Source organism: Bactrocera latifrons, unplaced genomic scaffold (genome assembly GCF_001853355.1).
Source record: "Bactrocera latifrons isolate USDA-ARS-PBARC rearing strain unplaced genomic scaffold, ASM185335v1 scaffold_319, whole genome shotgun sequence".
In the NCBI taxonomy this organism is placed as follows: Eukaryota; Metazoa; Arthropoda; class Insecta; order Diptera; family Tephritidae; genus Bactrocera; species Bactrocera latifrons.
The window spans coordinates 108,310-120,335 of NW_017536841.1; the positions used below are offsets into that span (position 1 = coordinate 108,310).

At 36.2% G+C, this 12,026-nt stretch overlaps 1 protein-coding gene across 3 annotated transcripts in view; it reads left to right on the forward strand.

Annotated features, from left to right (window-relative positions):
- The window catches only part of LOC108970968 (paraplegin), an 18,310-nt gene extending 11,411 nt beyond the window's left edge, over positions 1-6,899 (forward strand). For all 3 annotated transcript variants that reach the window (XM_018936718.1, XM_018936717.1, XM_018936719.1), the window contains 7 exons: positions 2,255-2,489; positions 3,650-3,783; positions 3,837-4,373; positions 4,434-4,704; positions 6,028-6,350; positions 6,440-6,631; positions 6,686-6,899. In XM_018936718.1, the coding sequence (XP_018792263.1) occupies positions 2,255-2,489; positions 3,650-3,783; positions 3,837-4,373; positions 4,434-4,704; positions 6,028-6,350; positions 6,440-6,631; positions 6,686-6,835 (1,842 nt within the window). In that variant the 3' untranslated portion in view covers positions 6,836-6,899. The remainder of the gene's footprint in view (positions 1-2,254; positions 2,490-3,649; positions 3,784-3,836; positions 4,374-4,433; positions 4,705-6,027; positions 6,351-6,439; positions 6,632-6,685) is intronic.
- Positions 6,900-12,026: the final 5,127 nt, after the last annotated feature.

A 12,026-nucleotide genomic window follows, 5' to 3' on the forward strand; every position in this document is an offset into this window, starting at 1 on the left:
ACGTTGGACAACACTGGTCTAGTCATAAGTACTGTTCAATAAGTTCCGTTACTTCGCAGCGCGTGTTTTTTGTATCAGTTTGTTGAAATATTGCATTCTTTAGAGGTGATCATTCAAATGGCACATTTTTTGAAAGTGAATATTTGTTTGCAAAAAAAATATCAGACGTGACTTTTTATTACGAATTAATGTATTGTCGTTACATTATATCAGATTTAAAATTTTGACATTCTGAAAAATGCCGCCCCCCAAATAGTGCCGCCTTAGGCCCGGGCCTCACGGGCCTAGGCGGTAATCCATCACTGCTCGTATCATACTCGTGCAGTAGGTTTCTAATATACTATTTGTGACCAATAGTAAAGTTGCCAGTTGCTCCTTCTCTTTCTATTTCCATACCAAGGAAATGCTTCAGCTGACCGCCATCGACGCTTGACGCTTTTGTTGAGTGCTTTCATAGATGTGGTGGCAGCAATCAAATCGTCAACAAAACAATGAAATAAACTTTTAAGAAAAATTACGTCACGTGCTACTGCTACCTTTCATGTACTCGAATGATGTTATGTCCTCTAGCTTCTGTCCAGGGGCCTTTATCCAGACCAGCATGTATAATCATACCGCGCGCCATTTCAACCAATGGTCTGTTCGGTTGAGGTGTGTACGGTACAGTAACCTGCCTTTAATACCGTTGTTTCCCAAAAAATTTTCAAACGCGCCTCTCAAATACTTACTTTTTGTCCAGCTTCTCAGAGAATGTCTTGTTGAACACTTTAAATTTTTCGAATATTTCATCACGAATTTTGAAGGCACTTACATATGTGTATCGCGATTTATCGTCAATGAATGTTACAAAATATCGCGCTGCTCTTTGTGAGGATTGATTCATTGATCCACAAATGTCTATATGCACGTCTTTCGAGCGATTTTCAGTTTTCTTTGGAAATAGTTTTACGCATATCTTACATTTTGCACAGATTTCACATATATGTTTCTTCAAATCACTGTAAACTTTTACTTTTTTTGCAGTCAAATTAGACTGTGCACCAAGACACTTATTGTCGTTTGTCTCTAATAAAAACAAATCTTGCTGCTCCGGTGCAAAATCACCGTTAGAACATGCGAACATTGAGTATGACTTTTTCGACCTTTGTTGTCTCTCTCGTTTTCGTTGTCTTTGACGCTCTCGTTTTTTTCGCTGAACTTTTTTTTGGCAATTCTTTGAAATGTGTCCGCTCGGCTGATTTTCGCCTCGCAAGGAGACCATTTTTGCTCTCCTTGTTGTTGAGCAATTTAATTTTTAACGCACTTAATGTCAGCAAAGATTCACGAGATTCCATTGCTACCACGGAATTATCAAAGGCGTAGATCAAGCTTGGCAACGACAGTATGCACAAACACTACGGGCAGTGTAAAACCAATCTCATTTTTTAGTCAGATCTCTGAATTTCTCTAAATGCTTAGGCACATTTTCAGATTCTGACGATTTTAGATGTAATAATTGTGTTAATAATGTAACGCGGCGTGCAGGTTCCTTAGGTATATGAACTTCTTTTAACCTTTCCCACGCACTAGCTGACGTTTGGCAGTTCTTCACATTATTTATCTTCTTCGTCTCATACGGTGCGACCGAAAACTACGGTCCATAATTCTGCATGTATGAGCACGCTTTTCATTTGTACGACACACGCGCTGTAATTGGTGTCATTCAGCTTCTCAATCGAATGCATAACGTAATTCATGTTGTCGTCCAACGCGAAATTTCACTAGTCACTTTCACTTAATAGTTTTTTTCACAATTCTAATTTAGGATTTTCTATTTTTATTGAATTTAACACACTTCTTTGCATTTATTAATCAGCCGTTTTCCAGTACTATTATATAATAAAATTTTAATTTACTCTATTTTTTCGAAACTCGCCTGGGCCCATAACTCCCTAATCCTACAGTTTATTTCAGACTGAAGGCTAAGTTAGAATATACGCATATATAAAACCTTGTTGTTCGCAGGCAACGGGATTTTACAGTTACGAATATTGCGTTACATATATTATTTCTAACAGATACTTTAGTTTACTGAATGTTTTTTTATTTTTATTTTTTGTATATTTATTTCGGTAGACTTACTTTATCTTGAATTTTATGAAGTATCTAATCTTTTCCAAATGTTTTTAAATTGCTCCAGATCCTCCCTAGAAAGTTACCTTTTTGTTTTTATTTGTTCTGCATAAACAGTTATTTTTTTCTATTACCTTGTAAGGGTTCAACGAGATATGTTTCTTGGAATGAATTCGTACATCACATGTTAGCTACTGGCGAAGTTAAAGAACTCATTATACGCCCGGATATGGAGATGGTAACGATTATTTTACATGAAGGTGCCATAATTAAAGGAAAAAAGGTTACGTCCACAATTTTCCACATGGCTATAGCCGATGCATCTAAGTTTGAAGAAAAATTGCGGGAAATCGAATCAAGGCTTGGTATTACTGAAGGCAAGTACATATGAACAGGATGAAAAAAAGCCTGGTAAATAATAATATTTATTTTACAATTATTATTAATAAATAAAAATTTAATTTGGTACATATGGCTAGTGCGATTGGTAAAACTAATCCAAAGAACTGTGCAGCAATATCGCTGAATACTATGTTCGTAATATCAGAAATCATAATAAAATATTTAATTAAACTCATACGCGCTGATTAATCTTAGAAATAGACATATGGATACCTTACTTCAAATAAGCTGATTTCCATACCCGCCAAACTCTAAAAACCGGAATAACGTATTTTTTGTAGACAAGAACAAATTATACCTGTTTAAATCTGACGGATAGAGCTATGTTATTATATTTATATCTAGCTTAATTAATAATACTTAAGGGGGTATTCTAGAGGCTCGAATTTCGAGCTTTTTTCAACAATTAATATAAAAGAAGCACTAGATATTTTTATTATCCGTTTTTTTTATCATTTGTTTATTAAACTTAGAAGAGTACAAAATAAATTTAAAAAAAAATAGTTTTTCATCGAGTTATGCTTCCTTGAAAAAAGAGGGGAAAAACGAGGCCGTGTCCTTATCGCCATGATTTCTACAATTTCGTCATCTGAAAAATAAAACAGTGACAGATTTTTAATGAGCACGAATGTCGCTATGTCATGAAGCAGCAAAGCATAAAATGGCGGCTACTCAAAAAAAGATCGATTTTTTTACTAATTTTTAAATTTTGTCAATTTTTTTTAAATATTATAAATTTCAAATTTTTGTTTTTTGTTGCTTCCAATGATAGAGATATATTTAAAGAATTTTGATGCCATGAGAAAAACGCGTTTAAAGTTGTACGTTAAGTTTCGGGCAACGTAATAGATATATAAATAGTTCGCTCAACCGGTCTAGTTGCCACGTCACTAAAATGACTATAACTTTGAAAATAATTTGAGTTTTGAAAAATCCTTTTAGGGAGATATTTTTGAATATCAAAACTATCGAATTATGAAAAAAAAAATTTGGATTTTTTAAAATTTCTAGACTAGAATACCCCCTTAATAATTTATTAGTTTAGGGAAAACTAGCATGTATCCATTCGTATTTTATATAATGAATTTAAAATAGTACATACCTGCATAACAATTGTATGCATTTTCAATGTTAGGTGTTGCTGTTACTTATGATAGACATAGTGATATTACTGGACGTATAATGGTGTTAATTTTGTTCTTCGCATTGCTTATGTCGATCGCGTCAAGAATGAAGGGTGTCCGAAGTCCTATAAGCATGGATTCTTTTGTGAGTTTTTTATTTTAAAAAATCACATCATACATTTAATAATTATTGAATAGTCTCAAATGGGTAGAGCGAAATTTACTCTAGTCGATCCTTTTGAAGGAGGAAGAGGAGTACTTTTTAAAGATGTTGCAGGCCTACAGGAGGCCAAACAAGAAGTGAAAGAATTTGTTGACTACTTGAAAGCACCACAAAAGTATCAAAGATTAGGAGCAAAAGTGCCCAAAGGGGCTTTGCTACTGGGACCACCTGGTTGTGGAAAAACATTGTTGGCGAAAGCCGTCGCGACTGAAGCTCAAGTGCCTTTCCTAAGTATGAACGGATCGGAGTTCATTGAAATGATTGGCGGTCTGGGAGCAGCAAGGGTACGAGATCTTTTTCAAGAAGGCAAGAAACGAGCTCCATGCATAATATATATTGATGAAATCGACGCAATCGGGCGGCAGCGATCTGGAACTGAAAGCATGGGCCAAGGTAGTTCTGGCGAATTAGAACAAACATTAAATCAACTTCTCGTGGAAATGGATGGTATGGCATCCAAAGAAGGAGTACTTATGCTTGCAAGTACCAATCGTGCTGACATATTAGACAAGGTAACTAACAATACTACACATATCTATGAAAATAAGCATTATTACAAATATATATATTAGGCATTACTTCGACCTGGTAGGTTCGATCGCCATATACTGATTGACTTACCCACTTTACAAGAACGTAAAGAGATTTTTGAAAAACATTTATCTGATATAAAATTGGATTCTAAGCCTGCGCAGTTTTCGGGAAAACTTGCCAGATTGACACCAGGATTTTCAGGCGCTGATATTGCTAATGTATGTAACGAAGCTGCTTTACATGCTGCCAGACAGTGTCAAACCAAGGTATCGGCATCAAATTTGGAGTATGCCGTTGAGCGACTTGTAGGTAAGTTCATTTCCATTGACAATATTGTATTACCCCCAATGGTATATGCCTATCTCTTATGCATATTCCTCAATAACATTTGTTTTGTCGTGCCTATAAATTTAGTGTGCCGCGCGTTCTCTCCATAGCACTTTGAATTTAGCAATGATGTATATGATATAATAATACAACTGCTAAATATTTGGAATAGAATAGAACTGTAACCAAATACACAGTGCAATGGATTATAACTGGCTCAGTAATCAGTCTATGAATATTATACAACGTGCATCGCAAAAGGCTGATGTCATAACCTTGCCAGCCAGCTTTTTCGTCTTTCAAGACCGGCTCATCATATCACTATAATGTCTGTCGATTGGACTCCAGTGTAAAATGATGGAGCCGTATTTCTGTTGTCACACACCGACCCAAAAATTCGGTCTTATTACGATTAAAGACCATTCAAACTCTCCTCAGAGACCTCAGAGTTAGCAATACGTTTTTTTTGTTAGATTATAAACTTGCGATACACCAATTGTAATCATTGTTCTCGGTGCTCATTTCGCCTCTTTCCAACTAAGCAAAACTCTTTTCAACGGTTGATCTCCCTGAACAGAGCCCAAAATCAATAGTATTTTCCCTCAAAACGCAATGCTTTATTAACACATGAAATGCTTTTATAATCCATTTTTTTCTAAACTAACAAAAGTTGCTTCACAAAAATGCTTAATACATAATCAATTAATAGCCAGTAAATTCACTACTATTCTGGATTACTTTACTTATTGGTTTGGGCACACTACTGATTAAAGTATAACAGGTTTCTTTAGCTATCTGATACCAAGTGTGCACTTCCATAACTGGTTTTTGGTGAAGAAAGATTGATTCTCCAATTTTTTTTGTAGTTCTCCCCATAGGTTTTCTATTGGATATAAATTCAAGGCTACTTCAGCACGTTAACATTATTGTTTTCAAAATATTTCTTAACCTATTTTTGTCATGATCTTGCTGATATACCCAACGTAATGTCCTGCTAAAAGCACAAAGAGATTTTTAATAAAATAAAAAAAGATTCCATTATTCACTATGATGTAAATTTCATAAGTCTTAATAAATATTGAAACAAAATAGACATAAGTTAATTTGGATCCAATTATATTTATATTAGAATACTTCGAAGCATGGTATATCCACACGCCTTAAGTTCTTTAAAATTTTTAAAGGTGTTTATTTGCTGGTCGCTTCAAATGGTTAACTGAAATATTTGTTATTTGAATAATTTGTACACACATTTTAAATTTATCCCATCAACTAATTATTATTTTTTGCATTTTCAAAATTGAGGTGGAACCGAAAAACGATCACATGCACTTTCACTGGTGGAAAGAAAAGTTGTTGCTTATCATGAATCCGGGCATGCTCTTGTTGGTTGGCTTCTCCCCAATTCTGATATATTACTAAAAGTGACAATTGTGCCCAGAACAAGTCTTGCCTTGGGATTTGCACAATATACACCAAGCGAACAGAAGCTGCATAGCAAGGAAGAGCTTTTTGATAAAATGTGCGTTGCGCTTGGCGGCAGGGCTGCTGAAAATATAATCTTCAATAAAATTACTACTGGAGCACAAAATGATTTAGAGAAAGTTACGAAAATCGCATATGCTCAGGTACAAAAGTTAATAGCAATTTGTATGAGTATGAAACTCACAATTCCACACTGAATAATATTTTAAAACTTAACTTTTAATATGCCCAGATAAAAAAATTTGGAATGAATGCAAATCTAGGGCCAATATATATAACAGACGCAGAGGAAAGCGGAAGTTTCAATCACCCATTTTCGGAAAACCTGCACAGGATTATTGACAAAGAAGCTCAAAATCTAGTAAGCAGTGCATACCAGAAAACAGAGGAACTATTGAAAAAAAACTTGGATAAATTAGAAAAAGTATAACGGAAACTTATTCTCATTGCCACTATTTTATTCCTCTTTTATTTTCAGATGGCTGAAGCGCTGCTGGAGAAGGAAACTTTGTCTTATGATGAAGTAGTTACTCTGATCGGACCACCAGCTTACGACGTTGCAAACAGAGCGTTAGAACCTGTTGAGTTCGAAAAGTCTTTAAAAAATCTAGGAGAAAAAGATGAGTAATTTGAGTGAATTACTTAGTGTTGACATTTTAAAGTTTTGTGAATAAAAGTTTTCAAAAAACATTTTTTTAAAGCTATTAATACGAAAAAGATATCTGCTTTTGCAAAATGTGGATATAAGAGATACAAGAGAGGGGACATTCAATCTAAATTTAAGTGCATTTTTTTCGGAATACACTACTTGTATGGATTTGTGAAAACACTATGGTGGTATCACAAAAATAGTATTTGAGCCCGACTCATTTAAAGGGGTCATCCTCTGACGGCCTTTTTTTTTAAAGGTTTTTCGGGATTTTTTATAGCGAAATAATAAAACAGAGCTTTTGAATTTTTACTATATATTATACATGAGCCAACACCAATTTTCATACCAACACCAAACAAAAGCAATCAGCCGCCCGGTATCAGAAAAACCACTAATAGTTAAATAGAAAAGCTCGAAAATTAAAATAGTTGTGCAAGGCGTGAATGGCAGATAAATCCCTCTCCTTCGTCTTAGTTTCAATTGCAATCTGCTGCACGTAAATAAAAAAGTGCCTAAACTTGAAGAAGAATTCAACATTAAAATTGATATAAAGAAGCTGTCTTTGGAAAGCCCAAAAGTTCATGAAGCTATCAATTGACTCCAACATGCCTATATGAGACTTGGGTGGAAATTGGGGTCGAAGTGACGAGGGAAAAGCTAATTGTTTTGCAAATCACTTAGAAAAAGTATTTCAACCTAATTCCCCAAAGAACAACTTTAAGCTATCCAGTTTTCTTACACAGCTAACGAGTCGCTTGAGCCGTTTAAGAGTTCACCTTCTAAAATTTTTAGTATCACAAAAGAACTTAACCCAAAAAAGTCGCCGGGACATGATAATGTTATCCCAAAAATGTGAATTGAGTTACTAAATAGTCCTGTAGAGGTGCTCTGAGTTTCCGATACTATCTAATTTGATGGAAAAAATCGCAGATTATCTTATACAGACCAGTCAGTCTTCTTGAAAATATCCAAGAGTCCTTGATGTTCCTTATTAAAGAAAGATGTAGAAGACAGACAGACAAGAAAAGATACGCCTGCGTACTAAAAAGCAACGTATTCCCAAAACAGCTCAATCACTTGGTTCAGCTTGTCCAGTTTTTAAGTAGATTAAAGATTTTATAACTTATTGTTAGGCTTTTGAAACAAAAAGGAGATCCAATAAATAAAGGAATATTGCAAAAAGCAGAGTCCATGTTGAACTGTAGATAAATGGCTATCTTCGGAACTAAGATATTTTAAAACCTTTAAAAAAATTCTTTTAAACGTTCAAACCAAAAATTTCATTATTTTTTGCACCTATTTTCTTTTTACAAAAAGGCACGATGAATATTTTTCAAAAATTCATGAATGCCTTTGGTTAAAATGTATATTGGATATATTGTAGAGCACTCACCAAGATATAAACTCATTAAAAATGATAAACTCATTTAAACATCCTGGGCCCCCTAGGCGAATATTTTGACTAGTATTGCGTATGTATGTATATGCTGTTGCATATATTTCAGCGTAATGCTGGTATAGTTGCCGGGGGTGCAAAATACATGCTGTAAACCCTAGAAATGCCTTTGGTTTTAAAGATTATATTTTACGGATTTATGAGTTTTTAACTGCTTTTCATAGTTATTATATTTGYGGTTGTTTCTTGATAGGTTAAGATTTGTGTTCTTATTTCAAATTTCTTTACCATCGGCTTGTTAAACTATTTTTTTTTTATTATTTGCCTTTTCTGCGGCTTATCGGCGATAGTAATTCCACGCCTGGCTCAGATGTGGCCATAATAGGTACTCCTTGGCCCTAGATTAAGGAATATGATTTAGAGGGATCTTGCGAGAGAATGGAGAACGGATTTGATTCTTGTTGATACTGTACACGATTGTTCATAGTTAATTTGAAGCTTTGTACAGCTGATTCCCATAACCCACACATATTAGGAGCGGTTGAATAGTTGCGATAACAGCGACCTTGGCTTTGTAAGAGTAGGAGCGTCAATGTATCGCATTGTGAGTATACTGATCCCATAACTTCCTTTTTGATTTATTTATATTTGAAAATTTAAGAAAAGTATCGGTTTTCCGACTTTTTGATACAACTGTGTTATATTTTATGTTTTTAGTGTGTATGCACTAATTTGGCGTTTAGTAGTCCCAGCTGTCTGTGGGGATATTCAGTGTCGATAGAACCGACAAACAATTAGAAACAGTGGATTCTAGTTTGATGGACTCTACACTTGTTACTTTCTTAATTTTAGGCAAGTTTAATAGTGTCGTTACTTGCTTATTGACCAATATTCTTTCGTTTTCATATCTAGCTTTTAGAACTTCCCAAGCCAAATTGAAATTATCGTCATTAAGAGGGGACTGTTTTATTATTATGCCTGCTTGACCTTTAGTTTTGTATATGAGATGATACAATTTTTGCGCTTGTGATAATTGAGGATGGTTTATATACACGGCCGTGAACATGTCCCGGAAGGACGGCCATTCTTCATAACATCCGTAAAATATTTCTGTGTCACATGCGGGCACCTCGATTTGGATGCCTGAAATTGCCTTTTGATCGTCTATTTGTGGCAGCTCTACTCTACTGTGGGGAGTAGATGCAGTTGCTTTAATTAGCTTCAATTGATCGGAGATCATAGCTTTCGTTTCTTCAAGCAGTTTTCGTATATATCGTAAGCCGATGATTTAAAATTTTGAGGTAGATCTGAATCGTCAGATTCTACTACGGCGTCATGAGCCGCTTGGAGTTTTATCCAAAAATTGTCGAGATTTATAATTTTGATTTCTAGTAACGATTCCGAGTTTTCGTGAATCGGTGAAGAGGCAAATCTAGTGCAGTATCTTGTTAAACTGTCACTTTCTGAAATAAATTTAAAAGCCTGTTTTGAGCATCCCAAACGGGTTTCACCTCAAAGTAGCGCACCTATATTCGGGTGGTATAATATCCTGTAGGGCAACATGTAACTGGGGGGATGTACATATATATTAAATATTTCGAGCTAGAAATCGCCTGACTGGATAGTTATATTTTGATATTCTAGCGTAGAATCCATGCGGTCGATGTCATTTTTAGACGAATTTGCACAGTGTTGTGCAATATCAAGGCTAGGCCGCCACCATTATCTAGCGCGCTATCCTTACGTAAAACGTTGAAACCAGCACAAATCAAAAGATCTGAGCAGCTGTTTAGCTTGATTTCTTGGACCGCAGCTATCGATACACGTTTCCGATTGATTAGTGCAACTATCTCGTCGATCTGGAGTCCGTTGCAGTTGAATTGTAGTATTCGCGTTTGCAGCGGGTGTCTGTGGATGAGTGACGTGTAGATGATGTTTGTTGCAGCTGTAGAACCCAAAGGGGCTGTTGTCGCACTGGAGTGTTGTTTGGCGACGCCATTGTTGAGTGTTGCGGGGGTAGACTCCTGCAGCATAGGGCAACATACGACGCACTCCACTCGTGGTGCCCAAGTCGGAACACGCCGGGAGGTGACACTAGCCAGTGCAAGAATAGAACTTCACTGTTGTGACGTTCCAACGTACAACAGTGTGACACACGGAACAGACTGGGCGAGGAACCAGGAGTTGCTGAGTGGTTCTCGTACAAGGATTGGAGCGGGATGAAGGTTGGAGGGGGCTAGTCAGAGTGGGAGTGGTTTTTTCTGTTTGAGCCCCTGGGGATGGTAGAGGTCTTCTGTTGGCTACTCGGAGGTGAGTGGCGGCGCATTGCGGGAACTGTGTGGAGATCGCACAGCCGTAGGGACTAATGTCGCAGTAGAGCATTGGCGATATGGGTCCTCGTAAGTCATGGTCCACTACCTATGTGTCTCAAGGCCTGAGCATGTCTTAAGATGGCTACATTGCATGTATTACCCCTGACCGATGTGGAATTTGGATGGAGTTTTTTGTCCCGAACGCAACAGATAAATTCCTCGGCCCCGGATTGAACTCAATGTCAGCTCGAGTCAGAAGGATACGGAGCAATCTTGCTGCAAGGTGTTGCTCAAGTGACGACAATCTTAAATTAATACTCACCTATCCATCGTGATCATAGACATCCGAAAAAGCAGTCCTTGGTCGGATAAAATTCGGGTCAATTCCGGTGCGTAGAACCGGCTGTCGTGGGAATTGCTCCATCCACATATTCCTTGTTGATATGTGAGATGAGAAAAAGGCGCCACGATTAACCTTTCCAATGCAGTTATCAAAGTGCTCAGGAATGCAGTTAAAGGAAAAGAAAATTTCCGTTTCCATGTTCGGATTCCCTTATATACAACAGAAAGATTAGCTATTATCATTGTCTTATTGCACCTAAATTCACAAAAAGGGTTAGAATATTGCCTCCAAATCGACATATAACAACTTAACATACAATTATGTTATTGGGCGTTATCATATGTTACGATATACTTTAGGAATGACAACGACAATTAAAATGACAACAAGAATTGGGTCGATCATATTTAAATTTTCAAAGCAATTAGCAACGACTCCGACGTAATGTCACACACAGACGAAAAGCAAAATTACTAATTGAGCAGTAGTAACAAATTATTCAATATTAAAAGTATCCCTAAAATACGATGGCGCTATTGAGCGTTATCATTCCTAATTTTAATTTCAAATTTTAATAACTTTCTTTGACGTTACGATATACTTGGAGACTCCGAGCTGAGAAACGAAACGACGATAAGAACAACTTGGAAACGACAACTTTGAAAAGAAAAGAAAAAACGACAACTGAAATGAATTTCAAGCTCAACAGAATAGGCCCTATGACCTACTTGTTGGACGTTTTAGTAGTCGCTTGTTTAAATGAGTATTCTAGTCTAGAGGCTCGAATTTGAAGCGTTTGTTTGCAATTGAAAAACATTCAATATTTTTACTATTTATTTGTTCATATTTTAAGAGTATAAAAAATAAAAAAATCAATGAGTTATGCGTCCTTTTGTCCACAGCTCCAACCGGTTCAGCTGCCCCACGCGTGAAAACTCATTTCGAATTTTTTATTTAGGTTGGTACGACTATCGTCAGTGATATCTGTGCCATTAAATCTCCATCAGATCTCTGACTGTTAATCGTCGAATCTCGAGCACTTATTCCTTTATTTTATTGACGTGTTGATGATCATCATTTTTATGGCTGTCCTAGAAAAATGTGTACCAAACAGAG